Source organism: Carlito syrichta, unplaced genomic scaffold (genome assembly GCF_000164805.1).
Source record: "Carlito syrichta isolate Samal-C Ts95f unplaced genomic scaffold, Tarsius_syrichta-2.0.1 Scaffold308874, whole genome shotgun sequence".
NCBI lineage: Eukaryota > Metazoa > Chordata > Mammalia > Primates > Tarsiidae > Carlito > Carlito syrichta.
In genome coordinates, this window is record NW_007252970.1 from 265,665 (window position 1) to 292,951 (window position 27,287).

The following is a 27,287-nucleotide window of genomic DNA, read 5'->3' on the forward strand; positions in this document are numbered from 1 at the left end:
TTACTTATTCTTAGCCAACTTATAGAATTCTGTTCCAGATTCAGGAGACCATCATGATCCTAGTCATCTCATAAATATTCAGTTTCATTTGTTCATAATTAAATAGAATCTTCATACACTTACATATCTATTCTGATCAATTCCATCAGGGTCACTGTCAAAAAATTCTTAGTGCCATAGTCTTTTTCCCATATTGGGGCATATCTACATCAGATTTTCATCATTCTGATTATTTCCAATGAAAAGAAAAAAATCTTTAATAAATATTTTAGACAACTGTTCCAGCTTTATTAGCTGAGGCAATTTAAACCATTCTCAGCTTCATTTCATGAGGATACGTTTCTACTTTTCAAAATGCTAATACTACCTCCAATTACTTAGAGTACTTATTTAAATTTAAAATTTTTAAGACTTTTGAATAGAAAATTAGGGTTTAAACAAACATTTATAGCCCTTAGGGAACAATTGGAAGCACATTATTTTTGCAGAAAAGCCCTAATATATTAAGCCTGTATTTAATCAAATCAGTAGTCATGATGATGAATAAAAGGTAATTCATAAAAATATAAAAGACCACAATTTATCAACATTGTCTTTTTTCCACACTTAATTAGAATACAAAATTGATCAGGCAGGGCTAATCAGGTTGAGTACAAATTGAGTGAAGCCCCAATTACATATCTATTTTCTTTCATTATCTTTCAATATACTCTGGCTTCTCTTCAGATCATATAAATCTTTTGCCTCAATTATTTTTTATTCATCTTACTCTTCTCCTACCTACTCCTTCTCAACAAATTAAATGTCCAAGGATTCACATGCAAAATAGGAAATCATAGATCAGTATGGTATAACTAGCTTAGTTTTAAAAATTTCCCTAGATTGATGACTTTTATTTACCAAGTGGAAACTAGCAATTACTGAAAATATTACTAAAACTAGCATGGACATTAAGTACATAATTTTCAAATATAATTTTACCTTGTTCATTAGTTGAGCAATTATATTTCATATTATTTTTTAAAAGTCAGGGTGTAGCATTTTCTGGACATTAGCACCTTAAAGATCTATGATTATATCTGCAAAATAGTTCTTATTTAAAAAGATCTTTGAAAACATTACTATACTAAATTTAAGGGCATACTCCAGAATTAGACATAAAAGTTCTAAAGATAAACAGAATTTTAGGAAATTGACAGGGGAAAAGATAAGTAGGAAATAGACTAACTCATACCAAACAATACTGTTATAGCTCTAACTTAGTGTGTGTGTGTATGTACATGTGCACGTCTGCGTGTGTGTATGTGTGTGTGTGTATCTCCATTGGTAAAAAAAGTTTTGGGATAGGTGAATCATTTAGTAGAAAGTTCATCTACTAAAATAAGTGGAGAACCTGTATCAGAAGTTGACAAGGAGAGTTTGTGATAGTACAGATTTTTGCTGGTGAAGATTAAGTGTTCCTGTTGTTTCCCTCAAGAGTATCTGAAAGTAGACTAGGAGAAGAAACTACTCATTGATAACAGAATTCAAGAGTTCTCTTTGTGTACTCTGCTTTGTCTATACATGAAGAAAAAATACATGATATAAACAACTGGCACTAGTCACAAAAGCAGTTCCACAAAAGCCATACAACAAAACCAATAGTAACAATAAATAAAAGTCCATTCCTGTGTTTCCCATTTTTATTATTAAAACATGCTTTTAAAGAATACTTTTCAACAATACTTTCAAACCAACAAAGCAGACAAAAATCCAAGATGGGCAGAAGATAACTTTTTTTCCAAAGATGCATTTCTATAGACTTCTCTAATGCCTCTTAATCTAACGCCCAAAACCCGCTTCTAAAAATGTATCTACCATATATTAATCTCACATAAATGTTAGAGAAAAGAATTCAAACTGATAGTATCTATTTGGAATGTTAGTTTTATAACTACTAAAGACATTTAGTAATGTAGCATACTTCTGAATATATGAGGGGGCACCCAAAAATATCAAAATTATTTTTTGGAGGGTAGACCCCTTGAAGTACATGCTTCCCCCGCTTGGAACCCATCGGTATCAGTATACCAGCTAGTATTGTTCGGTTTCAGTGAATTTTTTTTCCTGTAATCCTAGCACCTTGAGAAGCCAAGTAAAGAGTCAGTGAATTTTTTTTTTAGACTCCTTCAAGCGCTTGCCCATTTCATTATGGGTGATTTATAAGCTCACCTGCCCACACCATGCTGAGTGTTCAGCAGTTTTTGACCAAAAACAACATGATCCCCATGCCCCATCCTCCCTAGTCACCCTATCTCATCCCTGAGCAAGGATGAAAAAAGTTCTCAAAGGAAAACATTTTGCCAATGTGGAAGAGGCGAAACAAAAAACAGCAGAAGCACTAAAAGTCATCAAAACTCTTTCGAGCAGTGGAAAAAGTGTCTCAGTAGGTGTATGGCATTAAACGGAGAGTACTTTGAAGGTGACTAAAGCTTAAATATGTAAGAATAAATACACAATTTTTTATAAATAAATTCCATTTTTTGGGTTCTCCTTCATAGTAGCCAAAGTAGACTTTAAAACCAAGTGGAAAATGGCCAATGAATGTTTAAAACCTCTTGTTAGTACTCACCACACATTATTTCCCGACAGTTGGGAAGTATTAAAAGAAAGCATGTTGGTTGTGCCCTGGAAAAGCCTCTTTGGTTGATATCCAAGTGTCATTTCACCTATGAAAAAATAGTAGATCAAGGAATATATATTTTTAACACGTTTATTATGCTTTTAATTGTAAAAATAATATTTGTTCATTGAAATTAATTTATAAAAATACAGAAAAAACATGATGAAAAAATTTTAAGTCACCATTATGTAGAGGTATGTTGTATACATAATTGTTTTTTAAAGCAAAATAAGGCATGTAGCATATTTAATAATGATTTTACTCTACTTTTTGTTTTCAATGATTATCATTGTCTTATATTATTAACTAAATTCTACAACATAATTTTATATAGCTATGTAGTAAGGTTGTTCAATAATTTTAATCTTATTCCTTATTTTAAAACTTTAGGTTGTGGCTGTCTTTATTTTTCTAAACATAAAGAACTAAATAAATTCTTTTATGGCACACAATGGACAAAATAAATATACTGTTAGAGATTAAGGAGAAACATCTATTGTCTTATATTATAACTAAATTCTACAACATAATTTTATATAGCTATGTAGTAAGACTGTTCAATAATTTTAATCTTATTCCTTATTTTAAAACTTTAGGTTGTGGCTGTCTTTATTTTTCTAAACATAAAGAACTAAATAAATTCTTTTATGGCACACAATGGACAAAATAAATATACTTTTAGAGATTAAGGAGAAACATCTATTCTCAGAAAGTTGCATTGCTATAATCTTTGCCTTGATGTAAATGTTAAAATCTGCTCAATGTTTAATATTCACATAACTATATCTGAATGTGAGAAAAACTGACATTCAAACCCATAACTTCAATTTGAATGACACAACTCTAAGATCACCATTAAATAGTATCCCTAGCGATAGAGATTCCAGGACCTTTCTTAGGAGTGTATCATGGCTCACAAAGCTCAAAAGAAGTCTGGTACCCTGCCCCTTGCCAGATTACACATAGGCCGTGATAGAAAAACTACTCATCTCTTCTTTTTAGTTTAAAATGAAAACATGAGAAATCAAAACAAATTTATCGTAAAAGAAAATTAAATTTTTCTTTGCTAAAACCAGCATTACTTGTAAAACGTTATTTACAGCTGCCCAATTTCTGCAGGTTTCTTAGAATCCCCAGTGAAGCCTTATTTGCTCTTGTTTATTCCTAATGGGAGTAACTGCTGCTTATCTCTATGAAATATGCATTCACATGCTTGGAGACTCTAATCTTGATCTCACACTCTTCTCCACGCAGAGTCCTCATTCTTTTTAGCTTTTTCTCCCCCTCAGGACCTCTGTTTCATTTTTATACCATCTCTCTCCACATTTCATTTGTATTAATGGGTTCCAAATAGGACATAGTTTGATGTTTCCCAAATGAATATTCATACTTCAAAATATATAAATAAAATCAGATTTCTATCTAAAATGGCCAGATGAATTTTCACCAAATTTGTCGAGGGTATGCTTGGAGGTTACAACTTAAAGTATGGACTATGTGGTATACACAGAGTTCATTTTGGAGTTCCCTTGGGGATACCTCAAGGAAATAAGGCAGCTGTCCTCTTAAGCAGCTGAAAATCAGGTACAAGAGGCTTGTGTGAAACATGTCACATCTACTAAGACACTGACAGAAATCAAGTCTAATTATGTCAAAATTCCAGGCACTTTCAATGTAATAAAATATTTTATGTATAAATGTCTTAAAATGAGAAATATTTTAATTTGGCAAAACACTATCTTCAATGTAAGCATATTTTATTTTAAATAGTCTAAAAATCCCCAACTTCTTACACTGAAGATAGTGTTTTACCAAATTAAAATAATTCTCCTTTTAAGACATTTGTACATAGAATATTTTATTACATTGAAAGTATCTGGAATTTTGACATAGTTAGACTTGATTACATTTTGGGGGGGTAGAGATAAGGTCTTGCTATATTGCCCAGGCTGGTCTTGAACTCCTGGGCTCAAGGGATCCTCCTGCCTTAGCCTCCTAAAGTGTAGGGATTACAGCTGTGAGCCACCTCACTTGGCCCTAACAGCTCTTAAACTGATATGATATATTTGAATATTTTTTCAACACTTGCCCAAACTTCACAACACAGGCAAAAGACCCTGAACTTATTTATTGATAAATCTTCATAAAATAATGTGCTTAGTTTAGAAGTGTTTTCTAGAATTTATCCAATCTTATTTTATTTTATTTTTTTTGAGTTGGAGTCTCACTCTGTTGCCCAGACTGGAGTGCAGTGGCATGCTCCTGGCCACCGCAGCCTCAACCTGCTGGGGTCTGGCGATCCTTCTGCCTCAGTCTTCCAAGTAGCTGGAACTACAAGCATGTGCTACCATGCCCGGCTAATTTTTTTTTTTGTTTTTGATTTATTGTAGAGATGAAGTCTCGCCAAGTTGCCCAGGTAGGTCTCGAACCCGCAGGCTCAGGCAATCCACTCACCTCAGCCTCCCAAAGTGCTTGGATTACAGGCTGAGCCACCGAGCCCAGCCCAATCTTATTCTTAGAATTTAAAAAGTCCATGCTGAGTTACGTATGATGTTAAGAAGACTGTGATTAATTAATCCCAAATATACAGAATATCAAAATATCTTTTAATTTATTTCCTATAGTTTAGCTCTTCTTCTTCCTCTTTTCCATCTTAGTGGATTTTTCACAAACACACATTTTTAAGTTTAATATCCTTTCTATTTACCCATTTCCCCTTTCCTATTGCAGTTAAACATTATACTAAATATATAATTCAATCGTGGTATTTAAAAAGAAGGAAGAACATAGCTTAGGGAGGTAGCATTGAGAAGTGGGATCCAGGACTGTGGGAGTTTAAAACACACACACACACACACACACACACACACACACACACACACACACACACACTTCTGTTCTTTCCACTGCTCTTTTGTTACCGAGTAAGTGGGTCACCTTCCATATATTTAACCCAAAATAATTCCCATAAAGAAGCTAAACATCAAAGAACATACACCTTCGCATATATTTTTAGTTGTGTAAGTAGATCTAATTTGGGCCAACTTATTCATGATATCAATGTATACATGGGCCAGTACAGCAGGGGTTGAGATTCAGCAAAATACTTGATGACTGGCTGTATTTATTTGTTCATTCATTCCCCCATCATGTTTCAGAAAGTAATTAATACAGTTAGATTGGTGAATTATATAATGAAAATCATAACAGCCAACTAAACTGAAATTAAAGTCTCAATTCACATTTATAAAGCACTTTATCATTTTCAAAATATCTTTATACATATTTCCATTTGGGTAAAATGAAAGGCCTCTAGTAACATATCAAATATATTTTAAATGAATAAATCCTTTAAAAATAAATGTCTGTATAACTTGATTTTAGATATTTTATAAAAATAATTTAAAGTTTTATTTACTTCTGCTGGTAAATAAAAGTACCTTTTCTTTTTAGTGGTCCAAGGACACTCGGTCTAATAATGTTGGTGGGATTTTTGACTTCTTCTAAAATAAAATCATCATGATCATTACCAAAATAATTGAACAAAATAAGCAATGACTATTTCATTATAACAGATCTAAGGACATACAAAATAATTGGACTTTGTATAGGACATGGTATCACATCATTTTACCGTTTTCTCTATATATGGTCAAAACAGGAATGGTGCAGGAGCAAACCAGCCTCCGATTTACAAGGATTCAGGATTTGGAATCCTATAGTTTAGAAGGACCTGCAGTCCTGGGTGAGACTTGCTTTGAATCAAGGTGAGAGTCATGGATGAAACTGTTTAAAGTTCTAGAGGTAGATCTGATCCTTATTAACAAATTTGGTCAGAGAAAGATTATTCAAGCATAATCTTGGGTTAAGGAATTATTCTTCACATGTTCTCAGTTACTTGATTTTTTTCAATATACAAAAATGATAAACCCAAATAATGATATTTTAATTTCACTAAAAAGAAATCATTTCTTTGGTTGCCACAAAATCTGGAAGCATAATTTCTTTTACTTCTAAAATTCTTATTTTATAAGCAATTTGGTATTTTCATACAATATAAACTTACATTGCACATCGTTGCGTAGGGCTGGGAATAAGATGTGAAGGTATACCGGTGCAATTCACACAAGTTTGTAATGATGGAGAAAAATATTGCTAAAATCAAATTGGAACAGAGGTTTTAAAACCACCGCTTTTCTCAGAAAGCAGACCATTGGGTTCCTGGGGTGGAGGGGAGCATGGGTAGTGGGGCAGGGATAGTGAGGGTAGAGGTGGAAAAGATCATGAGGACATTGTTTAGAGTATGTGAACTGTTCTATATCTAGAGTATGGTTGTGGTTACTGGACTGTACACAATTACCAAAGTTAATTAAACTGTATACTTCAAAGTTGGTGAATTTTATTATATGTAAACAACTTTAAGAAATGAAAAAAAGGGAGAGCCATCACTTAGAATCAGATATACTATGGCAAAATATATTCCCCAAAAGACTTGAGTGGGTGATCATTAATGTTTCCTAGATATTTCAAGGGACATAGAATTTTAGGCACTTCTTTCTTACCTTCCCAACCCCCCTGGTGGGAGAAGCCGCTGGGGATACTGGAATTAAATCAGTGTACTTTAGAGAGGATGATTTCTCTACATTCTTGTCACTCTGTGTAAGCAGAAAGCAGTGTACAATTGTAGCACCAATTGCTTACTAATCAAATATTTAGGAAGGTAGCTGTAACACGGGGAAGGGAGTCCTTACTACTGAGTCACGAGCTGTACCATGGTGAGGAGCTCTCACCATCCTAAAGTAAGCAGGGAACACAAGCTTCACTTTAATAAGCAAAGGCATGCTTTGCCTTTTAGGGAAAAGAGCTATATGGTGGTTGAGGGGCTTTCCAGTGACCCGGAAAGGCCTAGAATGAGAGTATTCAGTATTAAGCAATACATACCATAAATACAAACTCTAAATACAAGCTTTTCTCTTTGAGTTTGAACTGTATTTTGTTATTGAAAACTATAATACTATGTCCAGGAAAGGACCAAAAACCATTTGGTTAGAATTAAAATACAAATGAGACAGCAGGAATAACTACATTTATAAAAAAAGTTTGTAGACTTTATGTAGACAAAATCAGTACTTCATAATTCAGGCTTTTATTTTATTTATTTTATTTGAGTTGGAGTCTCACTCTGTCACCCAGACTGGAGTGCAGTGGCTGCTCCCGGCCACCGCAGCCTTGACCTGCTGGGCTCCAGCGATCCTTCTGCCTCAGCCTTCCAAGTAGCCGGAATTACAGGCACCACGCCCGGATGATTTTTTTATTTATTGTAGAGATGAGGTCTCACTGACCAGGCGGGTCTCGAACCCGCGGGCTCAGGCAATCCACTCACCTCAGCCTCCCAAAGGCACGGGATTACAGGCTGAGCCACCGAGCCCGGCTCAATTCAGGCTTTTAAAATCTGCTCTTTTCTTTCTGAAACACAAGCTAAGTTAAATCTGTATATTACATGTTCCCTTCCTCCTCCTAACACACTTGCAGATTCTCTTACTCACTGCTGCCAACACCTAAAGCAGTTATAATTGGGTGAGTTAAGGGACTCCAACAGCAACTATCAATTGTATGAGCACCAAAACATAAAAAGTGACAGGCTCCAGATGTTGGGTTATTCACTCATTCTTCAGGACCTACTCCAAAATCAGGAATAGCTACCCATCTAAAGCACTCAGGGATCAAAGGAAAGTAAGATGTCATGCCTTATGTTGATGGCCCATTTCCTTATCTAATAACTTCCAAATCTAGACATAGACATTAACCAGAATCTCTCCTACTGAAATTTCAGCTCAATTCTTGTTCTGTCATTATCAGGGATATCCATGTAAAAGAACACTAAACATCGTTCAACTATCACAATGAAGTAACAGACATTAAAAATGCTACAGAAACATTAAAAATGTTAACAAGAGATGTAACTAAATTCTAAATAAGGTTAAAGTTTGTATGTTAAAATGTTAGTGGGAATATATGTGTTACGGGCATAAAAACACATATTTTTCTGGTAAATCTACTGTTTGTGGTTTAAAACTTTAATATATATTAAATAAATTATGTAAAAGAAAGTGAAGTCATTTATTGTTCTGTCATCTAAGCATTTTAAGTAGCACAATGAACTTTTTTAGGCCTACTGGGAGAGAGAGGAAGTTGGCTCACAACAGCCATGGCTTTGTATCACATACTGATTACTTTGAACCCTTCTTCCAAGCAATGGTAGTTATTGTTATGAGTAAATCATAAACTGTTACTTAAGAGAAATAAAAAATTATTTATGCAGCAGATACTATTTTGGTTTCAAACTAGAGCTTAGATTCTAAAACTCACAGCAATACTAGGTACACCAATATTATAAGTCAGTAAAAATTTTAACTTTTCTGCAAAATTGAAGTGTTAATACCATACCAGTTTCAAACTTTCCTCCCAGGATTGACTTATCTGTATTGCAGTTTGTACCTCCCTATGAAAGAAAAGAAATCAGTACTGCAGTCTGCCTGTCTGAAAGAAAAGATATAACTGAATATACACATTATCAGAACAGTAATTCAAAGTACAGTGCTCACCTTTCATGCATTGTTTCCCTATTTGTTAAGCCCATGATTTCTTCCTGTAAAGGTGGGAAAGTAAGAATAAACTGAATATTCCTATGGTGCCTATGGTTTTATAAAGTTTAATTTAATTTGGATTATTATTATCTTTTGTTTGTTTTGTTTTTTGAATTGGAGTCTCACTCTGTCACCCAGGCTGAAGTGCAGTAGCACACTGCTCACAGCTACCACAGTCTTGACCTGCTGGGCTCAGGCAACCCTTCTGCTTGGGCCTTCCAAGTAGCTGGAACCACCGGCATGCACCACCATGCCTGGCTAATTTTTTGATTTACTGTAGAGATGCAGTTTTGCCATGTTGCTCAGACTGGTCTCAAATCCTGAATTCAGGCAATCCTCTCATGTTAGCCTCCCAAAGTGCTGGGATTACAGGTGTGAGCCATATTCCCAGCTCATTTGAATTATGTCTGTTCACTGGGCTACAGAAGAGCTAGACAGTAAATGAATCTATAAACAAGTATCTTTTTATTACCCTTTATTGCTGCACAAATTGCCACATCAAAGATCTATTACTTATGTATTAAGGTACATCAAATATACAGAAACTGTACCTTTTTTGAGTCAAAAGAGAAAATATCAAACATTCAAAATTATATCATTTTCTCTACCATTAATACTATGATATTAATAAATATTACAGCCCACAATAAACTGTCTTTCTGTATGAGTTTGCCTAAGTGAATGATGAGTCAAACATAATTTAAACCTAGTTACTGACATAAAAAACAAGTATTACATATTATGTGGGAGAAAAATATGTTCTATTTATATAAAATTGTAAAAGAGGTGCTCAGAAGGATGTTCACCAAAAAGTTACCAGTGGTTATAAATGGGTAGTGAGATTTAGAGTAATTTTTTCTTTCTTTTTTTAGACCTTACTATATTGTTTGACTTTTTATAAAATGCAAGTATCATTTTCACATAAGTAGCTTAAAAAAATAAGCCACATATGGGAAGATAGCCTATGTTCATGGATCGGAATACTTAATGTTATTAAGATGACAATTCCACTCAAAGTGATCTACAGATATAATACAATCCCTGTCAAAATCCCAATGCATGTTTTTTGCAGAAATAGAAAAACCTATCTGAAAAATTCATATGAAATATCAAGGGACCCCGAGTAGCCAAAACAAACTTTAAAAAGAAGAATGGTGTCAGAAGACTCACATCCTGATTTTAAAACTTCTTACAAAGTTACTGTGATCAAAATAGTGTGGCTCTGGCATGAGAACAGACATATAGGCCAATGGAATAGAGAACCCAGAAACAAAAGAACCCTCACATATATGGTTGGTTGATTTTTAATGAGAATGCCAAGATCATTCAGTGGGGGAAATAGCAGTCTTTTTAAACAAATAATGCTGAGAAAACTGGGTATTTACATGCAAAATAATGAAGTTGACCCTGTTCTTTACAACATATATAAAAATTAAAGTGGATCAAAGACTTTAATAGCTAAAACTATAAAACTCTTAGAATAAAACATAGAGATAAAGCTTCATAACATTGGATTTGGCAATGATTTATTGGATATGATACCAAAAGCACAGGAAACAAGGAGAAAAAATAGATAAATTGGTTTTCATCAAAATTAAACAATTTTTCTGTATCAAGAGAATAGAAAGATAACCAGAGATTGGGGAAGATACTTGCAAATCATATATCTGATAAGGGATTAATATAAAGAAGATATAAAGAACTCCTACAACTCAACAACAAAATTCTACAAACAACCCAATTAAAATAAAGGCAAAAGGCTTGAATAAATGTTTATTCAAAGAATATATACAAATGGCCAAAAAGCACGTTAAAAAAATGCTCAACATCATTAGTCATTAGGGAAATGCAAGCTAAAACTACCAAGAGATGCCACTTCAAACCCATTAGAATAGCCATTAAAAAAAAATAATGTAAAATAGCAATTGTTAGCAAGAATGTGGAGAAATTAGGGCCCTTGAATATTACAGGTGGGAATGAAAAATGGTACAGACTCTGTGAAAAACAGTTTGGCGGTTCTGCAAAAAGTTAAACATGGAATTACCAAATGATCCAGCAATTTCCCTTCTAGGTATCTATCCAAAAGAACTGAAAGCAGGGACTCAAGTAGATACTTGCTTACTTATGTTCATAGCAGCATTTTTCACAATAGCTGAAGGGTGGAAACAACCTAAGTGTCCATCAGCAGATAAATGGATAAAAAAGATGTGGTATATCCATAAAATGGAATACTATTCAGTCATTAAAAGAAATAAAGTTCTGACACATGGTACAACATGGATGATTCTTGAAAATATTATGCTAAGTGAAATATGCCAGATACAAAAGGACATATATTCTATGATTTCACTTATATGAGTTACCTAGAATAGTCAAATTCATAGAGAAAGAGAGTAGAACAGAGGTTATGGAACAGGAGGTAGTGAGTTATTGTTTAATGGGTACAGAGCTTCTGTTTGGGATGAGAGAATCAGAAAGAAAAAACAGAAATTTTATATTTATCAAAGACAGTAAGAAATGAAGGCTTACTGATATTAGATATACAAATTAACACAGGAGCCTTTATTCAGCTCATAGGTTCCAGAGAGCATATGAGGGAAGTATTATTATTACTATTATTTTTGAGTTGGAGTCTTACTCCATCACCCAGGCGGGAGTGCAGTGGCACGTTCATGGCCACCCCAGCATCCACCTGCTGGGCTCCAGCAATCCTTCTGCCTTAGCAGCCCTTCAAGTAGCCGGAACTGCAGGTATGTGCTACCACGCCCAGTTAATTTTTTTAAAATTTATTGTAGAGACGAGGTCTCACCATGTTACCTAGAGACGAGGTCTTACCATGTTACCCAGGCTGGTCTCGAACCCACAGGCTCTGGCAATTCTCTTGCCTCAGTCTCCCGAAGTGCTGGGAGTACAGGCTTAAGCCACCACGCCCGGCTGGGAACAACACTTTTGACAAGGCCTTTACCTAATTACAACTAATTGAATTTTACCCATGCCAATTAGGAAGATTTATGAATATACTATCTAGTTTTTTTCAATCTTTATTTTAGATTTGGGGGTACATGTCCATGTTTGTTACATGGACATACTGCGCAGTGGTGGGGATTGGGTCTCAGGTGGCCCATTCCCCAGATAGTGAACATTGTACCTCATAGGTAATTTCTGAACCCTAACTTCCCTCCCACATCCTCCCTTATTGTTGTCCCAATGTCTATTATCTCCATCTTTGTGACCATTTAGCTCCCACATATGGGTAAGAACATGCAGTGTTTGGTTTTCTGTTTCTGAGTCAGTTCACTTAGGATGATGATCTCCAGCTCTATCCATGTTGCTGCAAAGGACATGGTTTCATTATTTTTTATGGTTATGTAGTATTCCATGGTGTATATATACCACATTTTATTTATCCAGTCAATTATTGGTGGGCACTTAAGTTGGTTCCATGGTTTTACTCTTGTGAATAGTGCTGCAATGAACATACAAGGACAGGAGATAAATATATCTATATATATTCCCCCCACCTTGGGCATATCTCTAGTAGTGGGATTGCTGGGTCAAACGGTAATCCAATTTTTACTTCTTTGAGAACTCTCCATCTGTGTTCCACAGAAGTTGAATGAGTTTACAATGGATAAGTGTTCCCTTTTCCCTGCAATCACAGCAAGATCTGTTGTCCTCTTACTTTATAATAATTCTGACTGGTATGAGGTGATATCTCATTGTGGTTTGAATTTGCATTTTTATGATGATACTAATGTTGAACATTTTTTTCATATGTTTGTTGGCCATATACTATCTAATTTTAACTAACACAACCCCCTCAAAATGAACAAGTGCCTTGACAAGATTCCTACAGAGAAACCTTGGACAGAAGAAACTCTGGACAGGAAAATGGCAAAGGTAAAACTTATGCTGCTTCTAGCAAAGCTTATCATATAGCACATTAATGTGAAAACACAATGCTGAGCTATTCTGATCTATCAAGGATCTAGCTAAAATAATTTTAAATCATCTACTGGAAATGTAAATTCATATTCACTCTCAATAATGATCTATAGTTAATAAAATTTTAAATTTTCTAAAAACATCTCATTATCTTCTTCATTCTCATCTCATTATTTTCTATATTTCTGTATTAGAAATATTAGAAATATATACATTAAAAATATATTTCTATATATTTTTAATGTATATATTCTATGATTCCCATAATACAATTCCCACATGCACAGTGGTACATGTCCAAAATATATAAGCAAATACAGTATACATATATTGGAGGCATGTGCTCAAACATTGTTTTACTGATGCAATGTGTGATCAAAAGAGTTTAAAGACTGTGGTCTATAGTATAAACAATAAATGTTTTGGGTAGTTCATAACAGAAGAGTGGTATGAGTTATGTGAAATAATTAAAAATTGACCTAGGCCTTCAAAGATGTTTAGAATCTAAGCAAGCAATGGATGGAGAGAAAGGGTGTTCCAAGCTGAAGAAATAATATTAACAAGTTAAAAGGAAGGAAAGAATATGACAGATTTAGAGTTAGTGAGACTAGCTTGGCTGAAACAGAGTTTGTGCTACAAAGTAATGAAAGATGAAACTGGAGAGGTAAGACAGGGCCAGATTTATATGGTCCTGAGTAACTGAAGTGTTTGAATTTAGAGTTTGGGCAGGATAGCATAGTTGTTAGGCCCAGCTTTGGAGCCAAACAGAACTGAGTCAATCCTAGCTCTGTAATTTACTACCTATGCAATCTTAAGCCTGAGCCTCAATTTCTTTATGCATATGAAGGTGATGATAATAATGAGGGAGCTATACAGTTCTCATCACAATGCCTGCCACATAGTAAGTGTCTTTCATTTGTCTTGCATATTTTCTAAGTGGATCTGAGATGACTTAAAATGCATGTTAGCTATTATTATTCCATAGGTAATGGGAAGTCACTGTAACATTTTGTGTAGGAAAGAAAAAGGTGAAAATTGTGTTCTAGAAAAGTTATCTTGGTGTTGATTGTGGAATTTGTATTAAAAATGGAAGAGATAGGAAATCTATTAGGACATTATTTCAGTAACCTGAACCCAAGGGACAGAAGTTCAAGGAAGTAGCAGTGAGAACAGAGAGGATGTTGTTAAGGAAAAATTAATAGGATTAGAAGCTTAATTGGATACAGTAGAAAAATAAGGAAGAACTGAAAATGAACCTAGAGCTTTAAGTCTTAAAACTGTATGAGTGTGACTATTTTGATACTGTTATGGAAAATGAAGGAAATTGGAAAAGGTAATTTAAAAAGATAATAAGTCTTTTAAAACAATTGAATAATAATAATAAATCTTTTCAGAAAAATGTACTTGTTAGTATAGTTCTTCCATTTAATATTTATAGAGATTTTTTTCCTCTAGTGAGAAGCTCAAAGCATTTGTAATTCATTCAACCAACAAGTAAGCAGCAGGTTTTTCTGGAATGGGGACAGAATTGTGCTTAATATTCCTCCCATTGAAAGTTGGAGCATTAGCCAGCATCAGCTATTGCAGGTTGCTGGTAGAAGAGTTTTGACTCTTTCATTTATCTTGCATATTTCCTAAGTGGATCTGAGATGACTTAAAATAAGATTGCTAAAATAAAGATTTTAAAAAAATGTTTAAATAAGAGCCATGTAACTGTCAGGTATAAAGAGTACCTCTGTATACTAGAAACCTGGGTTGAGGAGAGTTACTACACTTGAGCATTAGGGTTAGTTTTCAGTTTTTTTAGTAATCAAGGTAAAAACAGAAATAGTAAGTTACCAACTTTTGCTTTCTGAGACTATGCCTGAAAGATTTTAGTTGCTGAGTGCAACTAACTATTGTTTCAATAAATGAAGCAATACTCAAAAATGAAAGAATTTGTAAACCAAGAACAAATTAAATTTCTTTTAAAACAAGTTAGGCTATTCCCTTAAAGAACTTCTCTTCATAAAAGAGACCAGGTACTTATTAGGTTCCAAAGAAAAATCAAAAGCATATCACAAAAATCTAATTTCAATGTTTTACTATACTAGAAAATGGTGACAAAGTCCGTAAGATAGGTGAAGTGTGAAACCTGGTTGACAGAGGACAAAGCTCACAGACACAGATGATATCTAAAGTGTGCCTATCATGATCATGACATGTACTCCAGCAGGTGTTTTAAATGGCTTCCTCTCATATAGTTCCCTTACATTTGTGTCTAACCTCAATTTAATTTGCACAATCCAGATAGAAAACTGTAATATGTGTTCTTAAAACATATATTTGTAAAGATATTAATACAAGGAATGCTAGAAATGTAGAGGTAGTACGTAAGAAGACAATTTTTAAATGGATTTTACTTAAGACACTATAGAGAAAGTCAAGGTCTTAGTAGGTGCAAATAATTTTATATCCTGTTCAACAAGTCAGGAAATAACAAAATACTGTAAGCAAACTGTTATGGGTTGAATTGTGTTTCCCTCCAAATTCATATGTTGAAGTCCTAACCCCTACTACCTCAGAATGTGACCTTATTTGGAGATAGTGTCTTTGCAGAGGTAGTCAAGCTAAAATGAGGTCATTAGGATGGGCCCTAATCCAATATGACTGCTGTCATTATAAAAAGATAAATTTTGGAAACAGACAAGTATGCAGGGAGAACACCATGTAGACATAAAGAAAGCCATCCACAAGCTAAGGGAAGAGGCCTGGAACAGATCCTTTTCTCATAGTGCTCAGAAGGAACTAACCCTACTGAGACTTTGATCTCAGACTTCTAGCCTACAGAACTGTGACACAATATATTTCTGCTATTTAAGCCACCCAGTTTGTGAAACTTTGTTATGGAAACCTGGACAAACTAATACACAAACCATTTCTTAGGGCACTTATTTATACTTAGAATTTGGGAGATTGAGAACTACAGACTGAATACTTTCAAATCTTTTGAAATATAAGCTCAATTGTTATCAGAAAAGGAGAATGACACAAAGATAATAATTTCTGAATATTTAGGAAGCATTACTAAGTGTTTAGAAAATTAATTTTCAGCTTGATGGTCTCAAGATCTCTAATACTTAGAAAACAGCTAACAATCACAGTTATGAAAACTGCTCAGTAGGAAAGTTACAACATAAACCACGCACTTACTTAAATAGTGACCCAGAACTTAACACTGACCTGGGGCTGTGTGCTTATTCAAAAATAAAAGCAGGTGGGCATGGTGGCTCATGCCTGTAATTCCAGCACTTTGGGAGGCTGAGGCAAGAAGATTGCTTGAGGCCAGGAGTTCGAGATCAGCCTGGGCAACATAGCAAGAACTTGTCTCTATAATTTTTTTTTTTTTAATTAGCCAGGCATAGTAGTATGTTTCTGTCATCCCAACTATTCGGAAGGCAGAGGCAGAAAGATCGCCTAAGTCCAGAAAGGCGAGACTGTGGTGAACTGTGATTGTGCCACTGCATTCCAGCCTGGCGACAGAGTGAGACGCCAGTTCAAACAAACAAACAAATAAACAAATAAATGCAAAGAATATATTAATACCACATGGAAGCAAAATGAGAATGTGGTACATTTAACAGGACTGGAACAAAATCAGGACGAGAAGTCTGTTTTAAACAAAAGAGATTTAAGAGATAATATCAACCAAATGTCATAGTTGAATTAGTAAAAAAGGCATTTTTGAGAATTAGAAAAATTTAACATGGAATTAAGAAATAATTTAACTTGTTAGCTATAATGATGGCATTGCAATTATGTTTTTTGAAAAAGGCTTTCTCATACCTATAAACTTGGGTAAAAAGATATGTCAGTGATTTACTTTAAAACACCTTTTCCTCTCCTAAAAAAATAGGAGATAGATGAAAAATGATGTATAAAATGTCGATAATTGTTAAGGCTGGTGTTGAGTACATGGAGGGTCTAATTTGGATATGTTTAAAATTTTCCATTTAAAAAGATTTTGAATGGTGTGTCCGGCATTATGCATATATAACTGTTGCCCCCCAGTATACAAGTGGAATTGGTTCCAGGACCCCCCCATCCCCTATGTATACTAAAATTCACACATATTCAAAGCTCACAATAACCTTTTAGGATCCAAGGTATCCAGAGGATACCAAAAGTCAGCCCTAAATATAGGAATGTTTCACAGACTGAGAATACTGTATTTTCGATCCATATTATTTGTATATAAGAGTACTCAGTACAAATCTGTGTTGTGCAAGGGTTAACTGTAATTATTTTCATCCTCACAACAGTCCTATGAGATAGCCACTAGTATTCCACCCCCCCCATTTTAATACAATCAATGTCCTTACTGATGTTGTTAAAGTGAAAGTTCAGAATGTCATTAGGGGAGAGAACCAGATATTCTGTTTTGTACTTAAAAGGTTAAGCTCAACGGCAAAAAAGAAGTCACAGTTAAAGACTGCATATAAAAAAGAAAAAAAGGAATGCATATAAAGAAATATGCAACTTTTAAGATATCTATCAGACCATCAAACTGCTGAAAATAAGTCTTAATTTTCCATTCAATCAGTTCCCAGCTTGAAAGTTAATGTTATTTCTACTTTTCGATCTTACTCATTTTCTACTCGTGTTTCATCTTAAATGTTTATATTATATATTTTGTCACTATGGAAATAAACTGCCTTACAATTTAAATTACTAATCAGTTAAATTAGTCTTTATTTCAAGCTTTATGATCAAATGACAACATGTAACTAATTTCCAAAGATTTGGTTTAATTTAGGGGAAGTACAGAAACAATCTACAGATAAAGCAAAGGTCACTTAAAGTATTGGTTTGAAGTTCTTTCATTCTTTAAGAATAGCTGTATACAAAGACAAGAGGTAAAAGAAGTTTTATCTACTAAAAAGTTAAAAAAAAAAGTTTTTACCACGCTTTCTTGTTAGTGGTTAAGCTGACCTTTGCAAAGCCACGGTGTAGGGGTGAAAAGGAAAGAAGCAAGCAAGAGTTGAAGGACTAACAACTAGGGTTACAAGCCACTGTTATGGGCTTTGTGTCACTGAAACAGGGAAAGGGGAGCTGGAAAAGAATCCATTAGTTGGGGCTAAATCTTGGTTCTGACATTCACTAACTCTGGACATTGGGTAAATTTCTCCTCTCTTTAGTTTCTGACCCTATAAAGTTGTTGCAAGATGAAATGAGACCATAGATGTAAAATACCCATACAGTGCTAACTCAATAACAAATGTTACATAACAGTTAAGCACCTCTTGACAAAAAAGAGAAGTCTTTTTGAAGTTGGGTCAAAAAAATTCTACCACCTGTGGTAGAGTGGTGATTTGATCTTTTGAGTTCTGTGACTAATCCTTGGATAATTAAAAGGTTTAATTATGTATTAGGCTTGTACTATTAAACATGCACATGAGGATGTGTATACACACACACACACACACACACACACGCACGCACGCACGCACACACACACACACACACACAACCAAAAACCAGTGAGGTACAATGTATGCCTGCACTCAGGTCACTAAGAAGCAAACACAAAGCAATAGCAAAAAGGCCATTTTATCTGTCAAAAACATTCATCTGTGGGTTCTAAAAAAGTCATAATAAATACTGTTACCTTGATTACCTGAACATTAATTTTATGTATAGCATTCTTCTTTGAGACCTCTGGAAGAAAATGCTAGATTCAAGATATGAGAGTATGTAGTGTTTCTGGAAATGAACAATTTATTAAAATAGTTAATAACTCAAAATAAAGAGTGGGCTCCTTAGTTTTTTTGTTTTTTTGTTTTTTTAAAGAAACCATATCTGGAACTAAAAACTTAATTATATATGACCTTGCTTTGAATTACTGAAACATAGGTATTTTTTAAAAGAAAAATAAAAGTTACTTTTCTGAATGAACAGCTGTCAGCTTCAAAAATCTTCTTACCTGTTTGATTTGATGAAGGCGGCTGATGGAAGTACGGAAGGGAAAAGGTGGTAAAAACTGAAATTTAAAATATAAAAGTCAAGCTTTACTGTTTCTTATTATTTCTAAACATTAAGTCAATGTTTATTTACCTAAGATATTTATTGAGTGCCTACTGCATGCCAGCAATGGTATCAGTTAAGTTTTAAGTTTAAAAAGTAATCTAGTTGAATCTTAACTGAAAATTATACTCATGAAAAGTCTATACATTTCAAAACAGGACAAAATAATTATAAGCAAAAGAAATATGAAGTTAAAAAAAGAAATATGAAGTTGAACATCAATAGATTTCGTTTACCTCTACCTTTACTTCCCTAAGGTATTAGATCTTATAGTCACCTCATTTTTCTTGCCAGTTTTAGCCTACCATTAAAGCTTAGTGAGAGGCATTACCCAGAACAAAAAGCTGAAACAGTCATTGAATCAGTAGCTAGCTTGCCAAACATACAAAAGAAACATAAATAGAATAACTCCATCAAATATCTTTGGGATAATAACTCCATCAAAGTTTGGGAAGCCAAACTTTCATAAAATGAAATGACATTAAGGCAATCACTTTCAAGTAGTTTGGCACGTTTTACTCCTGGTGGCTAAGATACTTCTTGTCTGAGTCCTTACTCTTTTTCAGGACTATGTTCTCCTTTTCAGTCTTTTCTTAAAGCTTATGAGGGGAATGAAAGAATGGGGGGACTTAAAGCTAAATGCAAAAATGAGGCTTGAAAATTACCTTCAGAATTCATTTATCCATCCTTTCTGTACCTTTTTTAAAAATGTCAGATAATGAATTTACCATATCTCACTTTCACATTATATTTCAAGAGCACATTGAGTTGTATATTCAATATTTTGCATGAGCACAAGCACTTACTATGTGCTAAAGCACTGAGCTAGGTAGGCCCTTAGGATCCAAAAATAAATAAGATATTTTTCTGTCCTTGAGCAAGTCAAAGTCTAGTTAGAGGAAACTGGGCCACAGTCTAGTTCCAGAACAGAGTTATTATTTGTGGGAGTTCAAAGGACAGAGAACTAACCCTGTCTAGGTTCTTGGAGAAGGCTTCATAAAGGAGGTAGCAATTCATTAGATGGAAAAGAATTGGGAGGGTATTTTAAGAAGTGGGAAGAAACATTCAGGCAAAGAGGCATGTTCAGGGACAGAGAGATTCAGGGTGGCAGGGAAAAAATTGGGGGAAATTTGGTTGAAACCAGATTGTAGCTTTTGAACTTTAGCCTTTGGGTTCAATAGGAAACCCAAAGCATAGGTTCCTCTGAGTTCTTAAACCTCAAAGTTCTTTTTAATAAGATCAGATCTGCTTTAGAAAAGTAACCCTAGCAGCATCATAAGGAACCCATTGAGGGAAGAGGAACTAGAGACAGGCTCATAGGTAAGGTCACACACAGATGGTGAGGATTTGCATGATAAAGAGAAGGAGGCATATCAGAGAAATGATCAGAGTCAGATCACCTAAGATCCCTAGGGCAACCAACAGGTGAATGGTGGCCAAGAAAGACAATAAGAGGAGTGAGTTCATATGTGGAGAGAAAATGAGCACTTAAAAAGTGTCTTGGGTAATCACATGTTTTTATGAAGCAGATAGTCTGAAATTTTATTGGGTTTTAAAATGTATCATATGACTTCTTAAGGACCATATTACCTTGCTAACTATATTTTGGTTAAAGTGTTAAAACCAGTTTGTTTTGTCTAATCATTTGTTAAAAGGTAGAAGAAATAGCTGTGGCTATAAAAATAACAACAGAAAATTTGTATGTGGTTAACTAAAAATTCACTATATATAAATTATATTTGGCATTTAATAAAAACTACTTCACCATAATTAACTATTGTAAAAATATGGCTAACTCTAAAGTATTTCAGTATCTTTTGAGGCCTTATTATATTTAAGAAGTGGTTCTTCTGCTCTGAGGGGAAGGAGAGTTAAAAAAAAACAAACACTAATAAGCCATAGTTATTGCCTGCAAAAATCTTACAATCCATTGAAGAACCAGTCAGGGAAGCAAATACTGTAAGTAAGGCAAGAAAATGCATGTTAAATGGAGGCAAAGTGGGGTGGGAATAAAAAGTAAAGACTAAGTGGATGTGCATAGGGGGTGGGAGGTGGGAGAAAGATAAGAAAGTTGAGTTGGGCCTTGTAGGATGAGGAGCTAGACAGCATAAGCAACAGAAGAGTGAAGTGCTTAGCAAGTTTTTGGAAAGGTTACTGGTCCTGAGGGAACAGAATGCCAGGAGCCCATGGAGGGAGAGAAGACTCTGAGGCTGCAAGGGTGAAGATGCTGGAAAGCTTTAAATGCCATGCTCAAAAAAATCTGAACTATGGAAATGATTTACTCTGATACATATATATGAAGAGCAGATTATATCTAAGAGCATCATTTAACTCTGAAATAGACATAGATATTCATCAACCCTGAGCCTGGTTCAGTTGCTATCCAAAGGATGGGGATAAAAAAGGAGGTATCTGACAGCTGTGGACTATTGACTGGCCAGTAACTCATCATGTTCCAGTGTTGATATTTTAGGGAAATTTGCAATTCAAATCAATAATGCTACTAGCTGACCCTTCTCACAAAAGTCAGAAAAATTTTCTGGATAAAACTTACATTATAGGGATACATTGGATATATGATTTGTTATGAACAACATACCAGAGCTCTTCTTTCAATCACCTATTTATATTAAACATGATAATGGTGAGAGTGTATGTAATATGCTTAGCACAGTGCCTGGCACTTAGTATATGCTCAATAAATGGTACCTTTTTAATACCACCATTATCACCACCATCATCAAACACTCTAGAATTCATCATTTAATAATTATCTATAAACAACTTAGATTGTATGCAATAGATTTATAAAACTAGGCTGTCTCCTGCTACCCAGAATTCTTCTTTTTTTTCCTATTTGATCTTGTATCTTATTTTATTATAGAGATGTGGGGAACAAGTGAGGATTAACTGCACAAGTACAGTGCATGTAGATGAAGTTTGGGCTTCTAACTGGCCCTCACTTCACTGGTAGTGGACCAGGTACCCTTTGTGTTGTCACATGCTTCCCACCCTCCCCCCTCCCTTCCTCCCTCCCTCTCTTCCTCCCTACCTCCTTCCCTCCCTCCCCTAACATTGCCCAGCAACTGCCGATGATACCTCCCTTGTAATAATGTGACATGTTCAGGGCCCACCTATGAGTGAGAACATGCGGTATCAGGATCTACAAGGAACTCAAACGAAATGAAAGGGAGGAAAAAACCAATCCCATTCAAAAGTGGGCAAAGGGCCAGGTTCGGTGGCTCAGCCTGTAATCCCAGCACTTTGGGAGGTTGATGCTAGTGGATTACCTGAGTCCGAGGGTTCCAGACCAGCCCAGGCAACTTGGTGAAACCTCATCTCTACAATAAATAAAAAATAAGCTGGGAGCAGTAAAGCACACCTGTAGTTCCAGCTACTTGGAAGGCTGAGGAGGAAGGATCGCTAGAGCCCAGCGGGTTGAAGCTGGTGGCCGTGAGCATGCTGCTGCACTCCAGCCTGGGTGACAGAGTGAGACTCCAACTCAAAAAATAAAAATTTTTTTAAAAGTGGGCAAAGGACATGAACAGACACTTCCCGAATTACAACATCCAAACAGCCAACAGACACATGAAAAAATACTCAGCCTCATTAATCATCAGAAAAAAGCAAATCAAAACTACAATGAGATACCACCTAACTCCAATAAGGATGGCTATTATTAATAAGTCAAAAGCAACAGATGCTGGTGTGGGTTTGGAGAAAAGGGAACGCGTCTACACTATTAGTAGGAATGCAAACTAATTCAACCTCTATGGAAAGCAGTGTGGTAATTTCTAAAAGAATTAAAACTTGACCTTCCATATGATCCAGCAATCTCTCTCCTGGGAACATAGCCAGAGGAAACATAAATTATTCTACAAAAAAGATACCTGCACATGCATGTTTATTGCTGCACTATTCACAATAGCAAAAACACAGAACCAGCCCTACCGCCCATGGAAAGTGGACTGGATAAAGAAAATGTGGTATATATACACGATGGAGTATTATGCAGTCATAAAGAACAAAATCACAGACTTCACAGCAAATTGAATAGAGTTAGAGACCATCATACTAGTTAATCTATCACAAAAACAAAGAATTGATATTTGATTTTTATTTATTTATTTCTAATAGACTTTATTTTTTAGAGTACTTTTAGGTTCACAACAAAATCAAGCAGAAATTTCAGAGTTTTCATATAGACCTACCTGACACATGCACAGCCACCCCAACAATCCTCACCACAGTGGTACATTTGTTATAATTAATGAACTTACATCAGCACATCATCATCACCCAAAGTCTATAGTTTATATTAAGTTTCACTCCTGGTGCTGTATATTCTATGGGTCAGGGCAAATGTATAATGACATGTATCCACCATTACAGTATCATACAGAGTAGTTTCACTGGCCTAAAATGCCTCTGTGCTCTGCCTACTCATCTTAATTTTTTTAACAGCAACTCACTTTTTTTCTCGTTATAAAGCAATACATGTTCATTATTAAGTGGGGGGAGCAGAGATGACCACAGTAAGTTTTTGAATGTTTTATTTTTTCTAGACCCAGAGTCTGCTGCACATACTATTTCGTAGATTGGGATTTTAAATATCACACACACATACATTCTGAGTATCTTTCCATGCTAAAATTCATCTGAATATCATACTATATGCATGTACCATAATAATAAGCAGCACTTACAATATGACAGACATGCTTTATCTCACTCAGTTCTCACAGCAACCCCATGATGTAGGCATTATTAATGCCCCTATTTTGAAGATTAGAAAACTGGCCAGGCATGGTGGCTCATGCCTGCAATCCCAGTGCTTTGGCAGGTCGAAGCAGGAGAATAGTTTGATCCAAGGAGCTGGAGACCAGCCTGAGCAACAGAGCAAGACCTCGTCTCTACAAAAAAATTTTTTGAAAAACTAGCCAGGCATGATGGTATGTGCCTGTAGTCCCAGCCGCACAGGAGGCTGAGGTGGAAGGATTGCCTGAGTCCAAGAGTTCAAGTGTGTAGTGAGCCACGATTGGGCCACTGCACTCTAGCCTGGGGGACAGAGTGATACAGACAGATGGAAAGACAGGCAGGCAGGCAGATGGGAAAGGAAGGAAGGGAGGGAGGAAGGAAGGAAGGAAAGGAGGAAGGAAGGAAGGAGGGAAGGGAGGGAGGGAGGGAGGAAAAGGGGAAGGAAGGAAGGAAGGAAGGAGGGAGGGAAGGAAGGAAGGAAGAGAGAGAGAGAGAAAGAGAAAGAAAGAAAGAAAGAAAGAAAGAAAGAAAGAAAGAAAGAAAGAAAGAAAGAAAGAAAGAAAGAAAGAAAGAAAGAAAAAGAAAGAAGATTGAGGGCCAGAGAGATTAAGTAACTCGCCAAAGAGGCCATACAACCATTGCTAGAATTTGAATTTAAACAGAAAATGAAGGCTCTTTCATTTAACCTGTTCCCTATTGTTAGATATTTAGACCATTTCCACATTTTTTGCTAGCTCTTATAATGTTGCAATAGCATCTTTTAAGCTAATATTTGTGCAAATTAATTAATTCTTTAGGATAAATACAGAGTTGGAATTTCTGGTTTGCAAGGTTGTTGATACATATTGCCAAACTACCCTCCAGAAAGACTACACAAATTTATTTCCCAGCAGGGTATTAGAATATCCATTTCCTCATGCCTTTCCAAAATTAGATGCTGCTATATTTTTTACCCTGAACCTCTAATATTGCTAATTTAAAAAATATGTATATGCCCATTGTTAAGGCATATTATAAAAATAATCAACCTTTCAAAGCAAGCAGAAAATAGTATGATTTATATATAGTTTTGGATATTCTTCCCCAATATTCCCCCCCTTTAGTGACACTGATCATTCAGAAGTTGTTGTGTGGTGGCATGAAATGAATCTGAAAAAAACTTCGATTTTCCTGAAAAAAAAACTCATATATTCACATCTTGGAATAAGCAGAATTGTACTAAGCTTAATTAATTCTACTGATGTTCATGTCTTCATCATTCAAATGCCCAGAAAGTTCACTATAATATAAAGCACTATGGTTTATAAGGTTTATAATCTAATTTAAAAGACGTGGTAGCCTGAAATTATATATGTGAGGGGGACCCAAAAAACCCTGGAATTATCTTTTGGAGGGTGGGCCCCTTGTAGTACAGGTTTCCCCCACTTAGGTAAGTGTTCTAGGAACCCATCGGCATCAGTGTACCAGCTAGGGTTGTTGTGAGAGGCTGCGCTCAGCTTCAGTGGATTTTTTTGTTTTGTTTTGTTTTTGAGAGTCTTTTTTTTTTTTGAGTTGGAGTCTCACTCTGTCGCCCAGACTAGAGTGCAGTGGCACACTCATGGCCACCCCAGTGTCGACCTGCTGGACTCCGGCGATCCTTCCACCTCAGCCTTCGAAGAGGCCAAAACAACAGTCACAGCACTACCACGCTTGGCTAATTTTTGCTTTATTGTAGAGATGAGGTCTTGCCAAGTTGCCAGGGCTGGTCTCGAACCCACGGGCTCAGGCAATCCACTTGCCTCAGCCTCCCAAAGTACTGGGATTACAGGCTGAGTCACCAAGCCCAGACTGTTTTTGAGAGTCTTTCAACAGGTTTGTGCATTTCATGATGGATGATTTACAAGTGCACCTACCCTCACCATGCTAAGTGTTCAGCAGTTTTTGACCAAAACTGGCATGATCCCTGTGTCCCACCCCCCTATTCACCAGATCTCACCCTGAGTGATTTTTTTTTTTTGGTTTCCCCATATGAAAAAGGTCCCCAAAGGGAAATGTTTTGCCAACGTGGAAGAGGTGAAACAAAAAATGGCAGAAGCACTAAATAAGGCATCAAAATAGATAAGTTAAACTGTTTTGAGCAGTGGAAAAAAGTGTCTAGATACGTGTATTGCATCAAACGGAGAGTACTTTGAAGGCGACTGAAATTTAAACATGTAAGAATAAATGTACAACTTTTTATAAATAAATTCATTTTTGGCTCCGCCTCATATACATATACTTTCTATATAGAAATTCTGACACTTTAGCTACATTATAATGACATGTCATTTTAAAAAACCAGAATTGCATAGTGTGCCAAACTACTCTAAACTAATTATGAAAGACTTCCTGGAAGAGATTATTTTTAATTGACATCTAAGGGATGGGAAAGAATCAGTTTTGGTTCAGGCAAAAGCTTAGAACTTCCTACTGGAAAACTTTTATTTATTTACTTATTTATTTTTATTATGAAGTTGTGGGGTACAGTTAAGGGTTAGGTATACAATTGCGTTTCATTCAGGCACCCTGTTGATATGGGGTGTTTCCCCGTTCCCAGACAGAAATTTGCTACTGTTAATCCCATCTCCCTCCCCCACCATAGTTTCCCAGTACGGTCAGTCATTTTCGTATAGTATTGCATTGGATGTTTAAGGTCCATTATATGAGTGAGAACATGTGATATTTGGATCTTTGTTTTTGTGAGAGGTCACTCAGTATTATAGACTCTAGTTCCATCCAGGTTGCTGCAAAATTCATGATTTTGTTCTTTTCTATTGCTGTGTAGTATTCCATCGTGTATATGTACCATATTTTTTTAATCCAGTCCTCTTTTGATGGGCAGCATGGTTATTTCCAGGTTTTTGCTATTGTGAACAATGCTGTGATAATCATATGTGTGCAGATATCTTTTTTATAGAGTGATTTGAGTTCTTCAGGGTGTATTCACAATAGGGGGACTGCAGGGTCATATGGAAGGTCGATTTTTAGAGCTTTTAGGAATCACCACACTGCTTTCCACAGAGGTTGCACTAGTTTATACTCCCACCAACAGTGTAGAAGTGTTCCCTTTTCACCACACCCTCTCCAGCAGCTGTTATTTTTTGACTTGTTGATAATTGCCATTCTGACTGGGGTTAGGTGGTATCTCAGTGTGGTTTTGATTTGCATCTCCCTGATGATTAGTGAGGTTGAAC

At 35.5% G+C, this 27,287-nt stretch overlaps 1 protein-coding gene across 1 annotated transcript in view; it reads right to left on the reverse strand.

The window, feature by feature from the left end:
• Positions 1–1,398: 1,398 nt before the first annotated feature.
• Positions 1,399–27,287, reverse strand: part of FAM122C (family with sequence similarity 122C) — a 42,585-nt gene continuing 16,696 nt past the window's right edge. Inside the window, 5 exon segments of the mRNA XM_008066297.1 lie at positions 1,399–1,493; positions 2,612–2,708; positions 9,110–9,164; positions 9,268–9,311; positions 19,217–19,273. Coding sequence (XP_008064488.1) covers positions 1,399–1,493; positions 2,612–2,708; positions 9,110–9,164; positions 9,268–9,311; positions 19,217–19,273 — 348 coding nt within the window.